The 16,643-nt window shown below is 43.6% G+C and overlaps 1 protein-coding gene across 1 annotated transcript in view; it reads left to right on the top strand.

Annotated features, from left to right (window-relative positions):
* Positions 1–16,643, top strand: part of CNST (consortin, connexin sorting protein) — a 111,439-nt gene that overhangs the window by 83,766 nt on the left and 11,030 nt on the right. Inside the window, exon 9 of the mRNA XM_080825132.1 lies at positions 8,268–9,151. Within this exon, the coding sequence (XP_080681258.1) occupies positions 8,268–9,151 (884 nt within the window). The remainder of the gene's footprint in view (positions 1–8,267; positions 9,152–16,643) is intronic.

Raw genomic sequence — 16,643 nt, 5'->3', positions numbered from 1 at the left:
AATATATCTATGGCAATTTATTCTCTTCCCTTTTTGTTAACTGACTTACGGTGTACTTTAATTTGCATGTATACATTTCTAAAACATTTATGATATATTTTATACCACTTCTGTGTTTTATGCCAGAAGTTCAAAGATTTTTAGAAACTCTTTCCTACAGTACTATTGTGGGTTCGTTATAAAAACTTTATAAAAAATAAAGATAAGTAAATACATCTTAGGGTGTTTGTTTTTTTCTGATGTATGATTTTACTACTGATTTATAGTCTGAGGCTTCATGTCCCTGGGCCTGAGCGCCTGCGCAGTAAACACACGGCATCAGCTGTTTGAGTTGCCCAAAGAGATAAGATGATGGTGATGATCATGGCTTCAATTTAATCTGCCTTTTTTCCCTTTACAAAGCCCTGCCCCACATCTTTATCCCCTTTTCTTCTGTGAGGCAAATTTGTGATATTGCCTTAAGTCACTCCTGCTATACTCTGTTCTGTCTCTTCTTCACTTTTTTTTTTTAAGAAATTGGATTTTTCGGGGTGCCTGTGTGGCTCAGGCTTAACTGCATCAGGCTTAACTGTGTCTGCCTTTGGCTCAGGTCGTGATCTCAGGGTCCTGGGATTAAGCCCCGAGTCAGGCTCTCTGCTCAGCAGCAAGTCTGCTTCTCCCTTTCCCTCTCCCTCTGTGCTTTCCCTCTCTCTCAAATAAATAAAATTTTAAAAAAGAAATTGGATTTTTCTCCAAATAAAATTTTATTTTATATTTTGCATTTTGAAATGCAAACTTCTCTTCCTACATTTTACCCCTAATCTATTTTAAAAAATGTACAAATAAGTTTCTGATTTTTTTTTTTTTTGGCATAGTTGAGACACAATGTTACATTAGTTTCAGTGCACAACATAGTGACTGAACATGTCTATATATTATGCTGGGCTCCCCACAAGTGTAGCTACCATCCTCACCATATAATGCTATTACGGTATCACTGACTATATATTCCCTGTGCTGCACTTTTTATTCTTTTTTTTTTTTTTTGCACTTTTTATTCTTTAGTCTTCTTCACTCCTGTATCTCCCACTCCCCTTCACCCATTTTGCCCATCCTCCTCATTCCCTCTCCTCTCTGACAACCATCAGTTCATTTTCTTTGTTATGGGCCTAATTCCATGTTTTGTCTGTTTCTTCACTTGTTTTGTTTTTTAGATTCTACATGTGAGTGACATCATATAGTATTTGTCTTTCTCAGGCTGCTTATTTCACTTAGAATAATACCCTCTATGTCCATTCATGTTGTTGCAAAAGGCAAGATTTCATTCTTTTTTATGGCCTAGTAATATTCCATTGTGTATATATATCACATCTTCTTTATCTGTTCATGTGTTGATGGAGAGCTGGGCTGCTTCCATATCTTGGCTATTGTAAATAATGCTGCGATAAACATAGGAGTTCCCTATGTTTTTTCAAATTAATTTTTCAAATTAATTTTTCAAACTAATTTTCAAATTAGTGTTTTCAGTAGTGGAATTATTGGATCAACTGGTAAATCTTTTTTAATTCCCTGAGGAACCTCCAGACTATATACCCCAGCAGCTGTCATTTTTATATTGGAAATCCTAGTAAAACGAGCTTTATAAAGATCTTAAAGAGGGAGAAATTCACAAACTAGCTACCCGTTTGGGCATGGCTGTGCTTTGGGAATGGTGCTGTTACCTGCTAGTTAGTTTGACTGTCAGTGCTGATTACTGTGTGGCTCAGGCCTGGCACTACTTCTGACTTTCTAGCTTGGCCTCTGCTCTGAGGTACGTGGAACAGATGAGGAGACTGAGCTACCACACATAAGTCACTCGCTTGTGCTTTGATTCACAGCTAGAACCTGGGTCTTCCGGTTTCTAACTGAATGCAGCATCTTTCTGCTGAGTAAATCGTATGTATTATCAAGACTTTCCCAATGCAGACAGCTCACTGACAACTGTGTTATGAGGAAGGTAAATTCTGGGGAAAGAAATCTTGCCAAGTCTGGTAAAACAGTATCTTTTAAAGAAGAATGTCAACTCTCCCAGAATTAGTTTCCTCAGATTGGTAAAATAACCAATCTGAATCTGTTGCTTGGAGGTGTAAGAAGGTGAGAAAAAGAGAAATATGGAAATAATCCTTTAAATGATTGGTATTAAATACATTGTTTTACTTCCTATTCCTCATTTTTAACGACATCTGACATGTAGTTCGATCTAGACTTTCCTTGCCCTATTCTTTCTCTCCAGATTCCTTGGTGTTAAGCTCTTTCTGTAATACGTAACTTACCACTTTTTGTAGAGTGGTTAAAGACATTGTTTCTGGAGCCAGACTGGTCTGGTTTGAATCCTGTCTCCACCATGTAAAACTGTGTGATCTCAGGCAAGTTGTTGACTTCTCTGGGCCTCTCCTTCCTCAGCTCCCCAGTGTGGACACTAATAGTACTTACCTCATGAGATTCTTATGAGGATTAAGTTAGTCATTTCATGTTAAGAGTTCAGAATGGTATCTGACAGGAGGGAAGAACTGGGCATACGCTCACTGCTCTTTCTCTCCTCCTCCCCATGCTATCACTGCTCCTGCTAACGCTGTTCTGTTAATGTTCTCTGTATATTGTTCACTACTACTTTTATAATCAGTCTACCATTAAAACTCTTCAAGTAATTTTCACAGCATTTTCCTTTTTTTAAGATTTTATTTATTTGTGAGAGAGAGAGAGCACAAGCAGGCAGAGGCAGAGGGAGAAGCAGGCTCCCCGCTGAGCAAGGAGCCCGATGTAGGACTCGATCCCAGGACCATGCGATCATGACCTGAGCTGAAGGCAGCTGCTTAATGACTGAGCCACCCTGGCATCCCTCCTTTCCCATTTTTTTATCAGCTTTGTTGAGGTACAATTTCCATGCAATAAAATATACCTATTTTTTTTTTAAGATTTTATTTATTTCACAGACAGAGATCACAAGTAGGCAGAGAGGCAGGCAGAGAGAGAGAGGGGGAAGCAGGCTCCCGGCCGAGCAGAGAGCCCGATGCGGGGCTCGATCCCAGGACCCTGAGACCATGACCTGAGCCGAGGGACAGGCTTTAACCCACTGAGCCACCCAGGTGCCCCGAAATATACCTATTTTAAGTGGGTAATTTGAGGAGTTTGGACAACTGTATACACTCACATAACTATCACTCCAATCAAGAGGTAGCATATCATGCCAAAATCTTCCTCCCAGTTTTCTTTATAATCAGTTCCTCCCGCCTCCAGGCCCAGGCAACTTAGTGCTTCCTGTTACTGTTGGTGGGTTTTCTCTGCTTTGGAATTTAATATAAATAGAACTTCTCAGTGTACTGTTTTTCAGAATCACCCATATTGTTACATGTGTGATTAATTCATTTCGTTGCTCCGTGATGTTCCACTCTGACTATACCACAATTTGTTTATCCATTCACCTGTTGACAGACATTTGGGTTGTTTCCAGGTTGGGGATATCATGGATAAAACTTCTAAATAAAAATAAATAAATAAATAATCAAGACTTTATTTATTTATTTGAGAGAGAGGGAGAGAGAGCATGAGTGAGAGAGGGGCTGAGTAGACCTTCCGGGAAGTCTTTCTGTGGATCTGTGTTCTCATTTCTTTTGGGGAAAGAATTGAGGGTGGAGTTGCTGGCCGTGGGGAAGGGACATTTCCAATTTTACAAGGAACTGCCGGGCCGTTGTGCGAGGCTTCCCGTCGCGCCACATCCTGGCTGGCATTTACTGTGTCCGTCTTTATTGTGGTCATTTTAGGGGACATGAGTATCACTGTGGTTTGAACTTTTCCCTGATGACTGGTTATGAACAATTTTAGGTCTGAATTCTCCTCTGTAGCAGCTGTGCATTATCAACATTTCATACTTAAAGTATTTTTTTTTTCAGTGTACTGTGAAAATGTCTTCTTATAGTCCTGATACCACTCAAATGTTTGTACTTAATGTTAATTAATGAGATATGCAGAAAGTATAAGATGTGTTAACTCATGAATGATTTAGTCTTACATCATGAATTGTGTGGGGGTTTTTACTGTAAGGAGAACTCATGGGAGGGGTACCCAGCTGGCTCAGTCGGACGAGCATGTGACTGTCAATCTTGGGGTTATGAGTTTGAGCCCCTCACTGAGTGTAGAGATTACTAAATAAAATAAAATAAAACTTTAAAGAGAAAACTCATGGGGGAATGGGAAAGAGTAACTGAGAGACAGCGACATTTCTGTGGATTATGTGTCTAACTGCTCCTTTTAGAACTCCCCCTTTAACTCAGTGTGTATTAAGCATCTGTCATGCACTCAGCCCTTATTCCATTTTTTTTTTTTTTCCATCAGAGTAGAGTTTTTCTTAGTAGGTGTGAGTGAATGCAGTAGGGAGTAACAGACTCTGTCACTGGATCTTTGGGTTCAGGAGCACCGATGAACAGAAATTCATGCTAATATAAACAAACATTAATAGTATGTTTTATATTAGAATGCATACTTGTCAAAAATTCAGAAAATATTTTTGATTAATCAGAGTAGATCAGACATTTATTTTCACTTTTTGTTGGAATACTACTGAGATATCAGAAAGGCATTCTTTTTTTTAATGGGTTTTATTTGTTTTTAAAGATTTTATTTATGAGAGAGAGAGAGTGCACATTAGCAGAGGGAGGGGCAAAGGGAAAAGGAGAAGGAGACTCCCCATTAAGTAGGGAGCCTGATACAGGGCTTGATCCCAGGACCCCTAAATCATGACCTGAGCTGAAGTTAGACCCTTAAGTGACTAAACCACTCAGACTCCCCCAGAAATGCATCCTTAAAGGCAGAAACCCACAGCCACAGGATTGGCAAGGAAGCAGCAGCAGATGCAATATCCAGAAAGTTCCAGAAGCTGGAAAGCAGGCAGATGGGTGGCAACTGGCTTATTACACCAGAGAAGGCGGAAGGCTGAGTGTCTGTGGGAACAATGTTGAGTCCTGCCTGGAAAGGTTTGGGAATCGGAAGCATGGAGGTGCCTCTGACGTCATGCATTCAGAGTTGGACTGGCAGCGGGGAGATTCTGCCAAAAGACTATACAAGAAACACTTAGACCTTTATAAGCCCTTTCTGCCAAGCAGGAGGCTGACATTTATTTCATAGAGCGCCTGAGTTGGAGGAAATGTGGACGTAGGATCAGGCACAACTCAAGGAAGAGGTCTTATATAGAAAATGAGGATTGCATGAAAATCCTACCACCTGAATGGTGAGAGCCTTAACCTGCTTTCTGCAGCTCCATCTAGAACTGTGGCGGCTGGTCTCTTGCTTCCTCTCTGGGAAACTGGCTACTCGTCCAGGAGATAAAACCTCCAGATATTCATATTAAAGTCCTTGCAGCGAATGGCCCAGGCCTTCCTCCTCCCACACTGAGGACTGACCACTCCTGGAGAAGACTTGCCTTTAACCACAGAGCTTCTTGTTGCCTCACTGAAGAAAGCCTCAGATAGGAAGGCTGGAAACCAGACCAGTCGGTCCAACCCAAAGAAGCTCAAAGGAAATAAAATGGAGAGAACAGATGAAAACTTTAAGAAAATGAACAGTGTCATTGGTTAGAGAGAATATTGTATATATGAAAACAATAATAAGGAGCAGTTTTGGGTGCCTGGGTGGCTCAGTCGGTTAAGTGTCTGCCTTCAGCTCAAGTCACGATCCCAGCATCTTGGGATCAAGCCCCACATCAGGCTCCCTTTTCAGCTCTCTCTTTCTGCTCTCTTTCTCTCTTTCTCTCTCAAATAAATCTTAGAAAAGAAAAGAATAAGGAACTTATTTTTTTCTTATTTTCTTACAATAAGAAAAGAAAAACCGGGGCGCCTGGGTGGCTCAGATGATTAAGCGTCTGACTTTGCCTCAGGTCTTGATCTCCAGGTCCTGGGATCGAGCCCCACGGTGGGCTCCCAGCTCAGGAGGGAGTCTGCTTCTCCCTCTCCCCCTGTTTGTGCTCTCTCTGTGTGTGTCTCTGTATCTCTCTCAAATGAATAAATAAATTAAAAAAAAGAAACATTCAGAGAAAGAAAATATTCTTAGAAGATAAAAGGTGTGATAATTAATTAAAAAATTAATTATAGGGTGCTTGGGTGGCTCCGTCAGCTGAGCCTCTGGCTCTTGATTTCTGATCAGGTCATAATCTCAGGATCCTGAGATGGAGTCCCAAGTCAGGCTCCATGCTGAGCGTGAAACCTGCTTAAGATTTGCTCGCTCTCCCCCTCTACCCCTCCACTCCTCACTTGAGTTCTCTCTCTCTCTCTAAAAATAAAACTAAAAACTTAATTAGAGGGGCGCCTGGGTGGCTCAGTGGGTTAAGCCTCTGCCTTCAGCTCAGGTCATGATCTCAGAGTCCTGGGATCGAGCCCCGCATCAGGCTCTCTGCTCAGCGGGAAGCCTGCTTCCCCCTCTCTCTCTGCCTGACTTTTGTCTACTTGTGATTTCTCTCTCAAATAAACAAATAAAATCTTTAAAAAAAATTAATTAGAAGAGTCGAAGGATAAAATTGAGGCAGTGTCCCAGGAAGTTAATCCGAAGGCAAGGAGAGGAACAGAGTGGCAGAAAACATAGAGACCATCAGTCTGTGAGGCCCCAGTCGGGAGCCAGGCTTTCTGAAGGGATGAAACAGAAAGCAACAGGGGACAAATGAGTAGGGGAAATAATATTTAAAAATTCCAAGAATTGACGGTCATGAGTTTCCAGGTTGAAAGTCCCACCAAGTACCCAAAACGAAGGATGAAAAACTTCCCAAAGCTTCAGGACATCAGATATAAAGAAAAGAATCCAGATCTTCCAGGAAGCAGATGTAGGTGATGGGGATTGGTATTCGGATTGGTTGAGAGACTCTACAGCCCTAAGGGAAGCAGGACACGGTACAGCAGTGCCTTCCAGGCTGTGAGAGGAAGTTACCTCCATCGTAGAAAACAACCCAACCAAAGTTTTAGTCCGGGGTGAACGAAAAGACTCAGATCTGAACAATCTGAAGTTTGTTTTCCATGTACCTTAAAAAAAAAAAATCCAAGAGAGAATAAACAATGAGAAGGACCTGGGATTCAGAAACAATGTTCCCAACACAGAACTAGAGGGACTTGCAGGGATCCCAGGAAGGGAATTCCAGGACGGGGGCTGTGTAGCCCGCCCAGAGAGCAGCTCCACTGAGGGGCTTGAGAAGGGGATGTTGTTGTTTGTGTTTTTCAAGGTTTATTTGTTTGTTTGTTTTCTAAAGTAATCCCTATACCTAACAGGGGACTCAGACTCAAAACTCTGAGATCAGGAGTCGCATGCTCTGCTGACTGAGCCAGCCAGGTGCCCCAAGAAGGATACGTTTTAAAACTGGTAGATTATCTGTTGGGACATATGCTATAGTTGTAAATCTGTCAGAGTTTGAAAATACATAGGCAGGGATTTTTTTTTTTTTTTTTTTTTTTTTGAGCTGGGGGAAGGGGCCGAGGCAGAGGGAGAAGCGGGCTCCCTGCTGAGCAGGGAGCCCGACGATGCAGGACTCGATCCCAGGACCCTGAGATCATGACCTGAGCTGATGTCAGACGCTTAACTGACTAGAGTCACCCAGGTGCCATGGCAAGGATTTTTTTTTGAATGAAGGAATGAGGCAGCCATCAACGGCATGCAAAGTAAAGTGGAACTGAGAAAGGAAAGTGTATCCCCTTACACAGTGTAGGTCAGTTGTGAATAATAGTTACAAAGCCACAGCAGGGTAAACGTGAATATTGATTTGCCCCAGAATTGTGTGGAACCGTAGTGGGAAGCTCGAGGAGGGGAAATCATATATCACTGGGGGAAGGAATAGAAAGAACTGAGAGAATGAGTCCTCTTGGTCCACAGTAGGGAGTCTTTAAAACTGAAAAATCCATAAAAATAACAGTATAAATCTGATCTTCAGTGGAGAGTAAATACGAAAGGAAATACAGAAAGCCAGTAAAGTTCAGAAAAATATCCCTCAACCTTTAAAAAATGACTTTCAACGACAACGAAGACTAAATTACATATTCATATTCTTAACGTGGTCCGAACAATCTCTGTTCATTTCTAAAGGTAAAGGGTTATTGACTGAACAGAGTATTTCCTCTCTCTAAAGACACCGTTAGTCCAAGCAGATGCCATCTCCTCTAGAGAGGTCTCGAATTTTGTTGTGTCACACATATTAATTCACTTCTGTCCTCTCTCTCCCCGCCTGTGACAAGTGTTGTCTTGAGCCTTACAACAACTTGTTTTCTTTCCTTCCTCTTTAGAGAATGAAAGTTGTCTTGGCCCAGAGCCAAGGGAAGAAAGCCAGCATCCGGAGGGAACCCAGGAGAGCAACCCCTGCTGTCCCCCTATGGACAGGCAGCCCGAGCCCCCGAGCCTGCTGGTAACTGCAGGGATGGGCCACACGGAGGAGCCGGTCTGCAGCGCCGAGGCCACGCGGGAGCTCCATGCCCAGCCCTGGGACTCGGCGGGGAGCCGGTCTGGGGACGTCTGGGAGGATGACAGCTGCCAGCAGCTGCCTCAGACACAGGCGGGCCGAGATGTGGCCTCAGTAGGAGGCCCCGCCGCAGCCCCCACCGCGTCGCTCCCAGGCGAGTCCATGCTCGAGCCCTTGATCTCAGCCGGCTCTGCCCTCTTAGCCCCTGCGCCCGCCCCTGAGGGACAGTATTCCCAGGCTCAGAGAAAGGGACTCCGCTTGCCGCTGAAGGATGCTTCGGAGGCGTTGCCTCCGGGCCGGCTTGAGAACAGTGATTTCAATCAGCTGCAGCAACTTGATCTCACAGACAGGGATGGAAAATCACTGCGGGGGCCTCCGGACCCAGAGCGCACTGAGAGGGCGCTCGGCGAGAGTAATCAAGAATCCGACCTAAGTGCGGGGGGTCTGGAGGTGTGTATGGCCCCCGAGGAGAGGGGGGGTGAGGACGAGCGAGTCAATAAAGAGACGGAAGACTATTTGAACAGCCTGTTAGAAGGATGCTTAAAAGATGCTGAAGACTCCCTGTCATGTGAAGACAACCAGGAGGAAGACTCGGACCTCCTTCCAGATCTTTCTCCCGACGAAGCCTCCTACAGTCTGCAGGAGGATCTGCCTTCCGACGAGAGCAGTCTTTCCCTTGATGATCTCGCCAAAAGGATAGAGATTGCAGAGGTACGTGTGGGATTTAACAGAAGGACGGTTAAAAGTACAATGAAATTTTGCAAGCACCTCTCTGCTAAGTAGTGCCTTGTTTTTGTAAATGTTCCCTGTTTCCAGCATGAGGGGAAAATCTACTTAATGTAAACTTTCAATAATTAGTAGTTTTGTTTTTTTATATGGATTGAATAAGATGACTTTGATCATGATGTTTATACTTCAAGAACTTTGAATGCCTCCGGGGACAGTAAGTGTTATGAACACGGTTTTTTATACTGCTGTGACTTATTTGACAGTTCTGGAAATGATGATCAAGACAAGATTAGTTACATTCTTGTAAGGAAATCTCATTTTTTCCCCTCATAATACATGCTCTTATGATTATTGATATAGTTTTTAATTCTTTAAAACAGTACAACAGAACAAAGGAAACGTTTTAAAATACTGTAAGACAAGGAGATACTGGATGGATTTTTTTTTTAAGATTTTATTTATTTATTTGACAGACAGAGATCACAAGTAGTCAGAGAGGCAGGCAGAGAGAGAGGAGGAAGCAGGCTCCCTTCTGAGCAGAGAGTCCGATGTGGGGCTTGATCCCAGGACCCTGGGATCACGACCTGAGCTGAAGGCAGAGGCTTTAACCCCCTGAGCCCCCCAGGCGCCCCTGGGTGGATTTTTAAGTCATTAAGTTGTACATTGTGAGTCTTTCTTGTACTATGAATTTATAAGCTGTAGGTTTGAACAGACTTCATACTTACTGCTTGACTAAGTAAAATATTATACATAATCCAAAGTTTCTCCAAACAGTAAATGAAGCTGGTCAAAACAAAACAAACAAAAAATGGTGGACAGGATCAAGGCGACTATTCTCCTTTGATAATACAGATTTTTATTTTTATTTTTATTTTATTTATTTATTTATTTGATAATACCGTTTTTTAAAGTTAAGGGGAAAAAAGGGGGCACCTGGGTGGCTCCGTCAGTTGAGTGTCTGCCTTCAGCTCGGGTCATGATCCCGGGGTCCTGGGATAGAGTCCTGAGCAGGGAGCCTGCTTCTCCCTCTGCCACTCCCTCTGCTTGTGCTCTCTCTCTTTCTCTCAAATAAATAAACAAAAATCTTTTAAAAAAAGTTAAGGGGGGGGGGAAAGCCACATACAAACTGTAGCCGCTCGAGAAGGTGGCCTCGTACAATGGAAAGAGAGGTCTTTGTCTGAGGTCACACACAGACCCACCAGCTAGCAGCCCTACAGAGTTCCTACTAACTTCTCCATGTTGCTGTTTCCTCCCTTGAAGATTAGGACACCGGCTGCTCCTCCTGTTTTTCATCTTACAGTTTTTTCCAAGTAAGCTTTTAAGTCCCATTGATAGCCATGGTTTTCTAATTCTGCATCATCACTTGGGGAGGGAAACGTAAACTTCAAGTAGAAACTGGAAAAGCAGCAGAGCTAAAGTGGGCACCAGAGTTGCCGGGAAGGTAGAGCCCCGTGGGCACTTGCTCAGATCAGGGGCCGTGAGGTCAGTGGCTCCCTGCATTGTCTCCTCTGGTCAGCTCCCCAGCAACTAGTTTTCCTTTTTTCTTGACCAAGGTTGGATAGAATAGTAAAGCACTAGATCCAGTATTCATTCATTTGTTTATTTTAACCGGATTTTTATTACCACTTACAAGTCAGCCTTCTATGAACTATGGTTTTTTTTTCTTCTGAATTTCCTCTTGAAATCGTTTCATAGTGCTTAATGAGTGCAGAGTTTCTGTTTGGGTGGATGAAAATTTTAAAAGTTCCTCCTGGTAGTGGTAGCACATTTGTGAATGTAATTAATGCCACTCACTTGTTAAAATTGCATTTCTATGTTAGACATTTATTACCACAATTTCTTCTTAAAGTTAAAAAAAAAATTAAGTAGAGGGGAACCTGGCTAGCTCTGTTGGTGGATCATGCAACTCTTGATCTTGGGGTTGTGAGTTCGAGCCCCACCTTTGGTGTAGAGATTACTTAAATTAAAAAATCTTTTTGTTCTTTCTACTATTAGTTATTAATTTTTCTATTATTTAGATTAAAAAATCTTTAAAAAAATAAGTATTGGGGCGCCTGAGTGGCTCCGTCGGGTAAGTGTCTGCCTTTGGCTCAGGTCATGATCCCAGGGTCCTGGGATCAAGTTTCACATCGGGCTCCCTGCTCAGTGGGGAGCCTGCTTCTCCCTCTCCCTCTACCCTCCCACTTATGCTCTTTCTCAAACAAATAAAACTATAAATAAATAAATAGTGTTTTCATTACAAAAAAAATAATAAACAGAGTCATTAATAAAGCACTGGACCCAGTATTCTTCCCTTGTTTATCTTCATCAGGCCTCTGATACAGCGAACTATCAAAACAGAAGTTACATCTGTATTCAAATCTAGCTGTAATACCAAAAGATCACCCTTCTCTGACCTCTGCTTTTCAAGCCAGTAATTAAGTTGACCCTCTGGGGAACAGACAGGTCTAGTTTTACCTTTTTAGGTATAAGCAGTGAAAAAGGGTCAGAGCTCCCCTGTTCCGCCTCCCTACTTTGCAGAACACTTGTTGGCGGGGTGGGTGCTGTTGAACTCACTTCATTGTATTAGAACCAAGTGGAGCATTCCTCCATCAAACTCATAACATCAGTGTTTCCTACTAGATAACACCTAGCAGGCAGTGGAAGCTATTTACATTTTAAAGATTTTATTTATTTATTTATTTGACAGACAGAGATCACAAGTAGGCAGAGAGAGAGAGGAGGAAGCAGGCTCCCCACTGAGCAGAGAGCCCGATGTGGGGCTCGATCCCAGGACCCTGGGATCACGACCAAAGCTGAAGGCAGACACTTAACCCACTGAGCCCCCGACATGGCCCACAAACTCCTTTTTTTTTTTTTTTAAAGATTTTATTTATTTATTTGACAGACAGAGATCACAAGTAGGCAGAGAGGCAGGCAGAGAGAGAGGAAGGGAAGCAGGCTCCCTGCTGAGCAGAGAGCCCGCTGTGGGGCTCCATTCCAGGACCCTGGGATCATGACCTGAGCTGAAGGCAGAAGCTTTAACCCACTGAGCCACCCAGGCGTCCCCCACAAACTCCTTTTTAATCCAAACCCGGTTACATGCTCTCGGCAGAATTCTCCTAAGTCTGTCTCCGGTCAGGTGTGGAGGATCAGTGAGAAATGAGCTGAACTTCTGATTTCATCTCTTGGGGGCTCACTTGGGTAATTTTACTAAAATTATTTTTAGAATATTTTTCATGCTTCATCCTTGGGTGAGTAGGGGATACACAGCGTAACGTCCACATGGCTGTGCCGTCCTAGGCAGCCCTCTGGTCTCTCTTCTCACCCTACCCTTATTCCGGTGAGTGACTCTGCCCCTCACCGACTTCGTCAGTGCTCCCCACTCTTCCGACCTCTGTGCTCATGGTGGAATGTTCATTCACTGCCAGGTTTTCCCTTTCTACCGGTCTCTCTGCCCTCATTCTCTTGTCTCTTGGGCATTCCTTGGCTCTGGCTACTGCGCTCCTGGGCCTTGACAACAACCGCCAGGCCAGTGTCCTTTAAACAACCAGGTTCATCCCATCGGATGGAACAGTTCATGCACCATCTCAGAGAGAACTAAAACCATCTACACTAATTTAACTCAGTGATGCAGAGACATGTGTGAATGAAACTTTTCTGGGTTTGAGAAGCATTTTTAAATGCAAAATAACTTTGCCAAGTAAAATGATAGCTTAGTGTCTGGAGCCCTGGTATTCTTTCTTATGTAAAAAAGAGCAGGACATGCTCTCACCAGAAGTAGAACCAGCACTGTTTTTAAAAAGCATCAGAAACATTTAAGCTCACTTCATAGGTTGTTTTTTTTTTTTTTTTAAAGATTTTATTTATTTATTTGACAGAGATCACAAGTAGGCAGAGAGGCAGGCAGGGAGAGAGAGGAGGAAGCAGGCTCCCTGCTGAGCAGAGTCCGATGCGGGGCTCCATCCCAGGACCTTGGGAACATGACCTGAGCCGAAGGCAGAGGCTTCAACCCACGGAGCCACCCAGGTGCCCCATCATAGGTTTTTAACATAAGAAGTTTATCACAGGGCACCTGGGTGGTTTTGGGGAAAAGATGAAATTTTATTGCAATACCCATAATATTCTGATGTGATTTTTTTTTTAAGATTTTATTTATTTATTTACAGACAGAGATCACAAGTAGGCAGAAAGGCAGGCAGAGAGAGAGAAGAAAGCAGGCTATCCACGAGGCAGAGAGCCTGATGTGGGGCCCAATCCCAGGACCCCGGGATCATGACCTGAGCTGAAGGCAGAGGCTTTAACCCACTGAGCCACCCAGGCGCCCCTGATGTGATTATTTTAATGTTGGAATCCAAACTCCCTTTACCCAAGGAGCCTGGTAATGCCAAAACTCATTGACTTGCTTGGTACTGGAAACTGGGAGGGTTGTGATAGCTTCTCTTAAAACCCTTCAGCGTGGGGCGCCTGGGTGGCTCAGTGGGTTAAAGCCTCTGCCTTCGGCTTAGGTCATGATCTCAGGGTCGTGGGATCGAGTCCTGCATCCGACTCTCTGCTCAGCAGGGAGCCTGCTTCCTCCTCTCTCTCTCTCTCTCTCTCTCTCTGCTTGTCTCTCTGCCTACTTGTGATCTCTCTCTGTCAAATAAATAAATAAAATCTTTTAAAAAAAAAGACAAAACCCTTCAGCTATTTCGAGGCACCTGGGCAGCTCAGTTGGTTGAGCTTCTGACTCTGGACATGGGCTTGGGGTTGTGGGATCAAGCCCCACCACAGGCTCCACACAGAGCACAGGGTCTGCTTGTTGCTCTCCCTCTGCCCCTCCCCCCACTTCTGCACATGCTCACTCTCTGTCAAATAAATAAGATCTTAAAAAACAAAACAAAAGTTACAAAACTCTTCAGCTGTTCCTAGCATCAAACCTGAGACGAGAAGTATTTTCTTCAAATTCAAGGTGGCGTCCTGATCCAACCCCATACTGCTAATAAAAGTCCACTTCGCTTGTAGTAGATTGTTCATGAGGGAGTGGGGGTTGGGGATTTATTTAGTTTTCTAAATGAGTGACGTTGAGTATTGAGTAAATTTTTGAAAATTAATCTGTCTTTTCACACTGAAAATAATCATAGTATACAATTCAAGAGGTCCCCTTTGTGAGCATATTTTAGGAGCATAATACGTCATATGGAGATAAGTCACTCATTTTTCTTCATTAATATGTACACGTGTAATCTATTTGCGGGGATTTGATAGTTGGGAAAGAATCCAGTTCGCTTCTCCAAATCTCCAAATCTCCAAGCTTCCCAAAGCTTGGTGCTCTAAAAAGTTTTTAATCTGAAAGAGGGCACGTGTTCCAGCTCTGTCTGTATCGGCCGCATTTACTTAGGTATCTTCAGATCTCCCTGTGTCCCAAGAAACAAAACCTTAAACTTTCTGATGGGGAGAATGCTGACAAGCCAGAGTTGCTGTTGGATTTATCATCAGAGAATCTGTGTCCCTCTCTGATCTCTGTGCAGTCTCCAGCTCTGTCTCTTGGCTAGATTGCCGGGATGGGGAAGTTACGTGAAGACGAGCCACTGTGGGATTCCACAGAGTTAAGATGGCAGCCAGGGCTCAGCAGCAGTTTAGGAAATCCTGTAGGTACCTGGTCTATGGATCCTGCACAAAGGAGGGTTTTAGAAACAGTGACTGTGGCTCTTCTGTGCAGGAGAGCAGGGCAAGTGGAGGAAATGCAGTCTTCCAGTCATAAAGAGGCTTCATGGAAAGTGTCCTCTACAAACCCAGTACATTATTGTCAATAACAGAACCTAGTCAGGGTAAGGCTTTGGTTTTGCTTTTAGACCTAGTGTACTCAGAAAAATAAATAACCTTTGAAGACATATTTAGTGTCGATTATGTTAAGGGGAAAATCTGTTATCTAAATAAGTGTAAGCTAGGTGCTGTCTATATGTACACTGGTCATCTGTGTATTCATTCTCTCTTTGGCATATTTGTTGAGCACCTACTATATTCTAGAAACTGAGGACACAACAGCGAACTCAGGTCAGTCTCTTGTGAAGCTTAGTCTCAAGGGGGAGAGACCCATGATAAATAAGGTCACATAAAATAAACCATGTAGGGGCGCCTGGGTGGCTCAGTTGTTGAGTCCGCTCAATCTCAGCTCAGATCTTGATTTCAGGGTTGTGAGTTCAAGCCCCGAGTTGGGCTCCACACGAGGCATGGAGCCTACTTAAAAAAATAAATAAAATAATCAACAATGAAGGTTCAGTTATTAGTAAGTGCTGTGCCAGTCTCAGCAGGGTGAGGGATCGAGAGTGATGGAACTGATGGCAGGTTGGAGGAATGGGTTCTTTTTTTAATCTAGGGGGAGGGAAGGCACTGGGATAGCCAGCACAGCTGAGGCACAGTGAACAGGGGAAGAAGAACAGAGAGTTCAGGAAGACAGGGAGGGTGAAGCTGGTGCCTGTAGGGCCTCCAGACCAGGGTAAGGAACCAAAATCACATCCAATCATGGTGGAAAGCCGTGGTTTGGAACAGGAGGTGTGACCTGACCTCCTGCTGCTCTGTGGAGACTAGAAGGTATGGAGGCGGGGCCAAAGCAAGGAGACCCATCAGGTTATTGCCACAGTGGAGGTGAGAAGCAGCGAGGGTGGGGTTCAGGTCTTAGCAGTGGATGTGGGCAGGAAGACCAAGTGTTTGTACTGGAGTCTCCCTATTTAAACAGTTTACTGGGGGTTAAAAAGTGGAGTGGTTCTTGACATTATTTCTTTTCTTGTTTTGTACTTACGAAATCATCCTGTAAAGCAAATTACAAAAAACACGAGGTAGTGCCTAATCTGGAAATGTAGAGACATGATAAAACTCCTGTTTTGTTTTGTTTTGTTTTTTAAACAACTTCTTCCTCTTTAAACTCATCTTTTAAAACTTCCGCATTGGGGGCGCCTGGTGGCTCAGTCAGTTAAGCAGCTGCCTTTGGCTCAGGTCATGATCCCAAGATGGTGGGATCGAGTCCCACATCGGGCTCCCTGCTCAGTGAAGAGCCTGCTTCTCCCTCTCCCTCTGCCTGCCCTTCTGCCTACTTGTGTTCTATGTCTCTGTCAAATAAATAAATAAATAAAATATTTAAAAAAAAAAAAAACTTTCGCATTGACAGACTTTGATACTATTGGTTTTCCCCTCCTTTTTGCTCTGTCCAACCTGCACTGTTGTAAGGTGCATGACTCTGGGGTCACAGGTCCCCACCGTGTTTTTTCCAAAAGATGGCTTTCCTCCCCGTAGATGCCTCCTCTTGCTCCAGCTGTCGCTTGTAATACTAATTTGCTGTCTTAGGAGCCATGACATTAATCTACTTGCAGATTAATTGAATGACACAAAAGATCTTTCATCTCCCCATCTCCTCCCCTACGTTGCTAGATAAATGGATTTAGCCATTAGCTGATGGTGTGTAAGGTAAGGATTTGTTGCTAGAGATACAAAGTACTTCAGAAAGACAAAAGAAACC

The sequence above is a fragment of the Martes martes genome (genome assembly GCF_963455335.1).
Source record: "Martes martes genome assembly, chromosome: 15".
NCBI classification, from domain to species: Eukaryota; Metazoa; Chordata; class Mammalia; order Carnivora; family Mustelidae; genus Martes; species Martes martes.
Note: the sequence above shows the minus strand (reverse complement) of the source record. Positions and strands in the feature narration are given on the sequence as shown.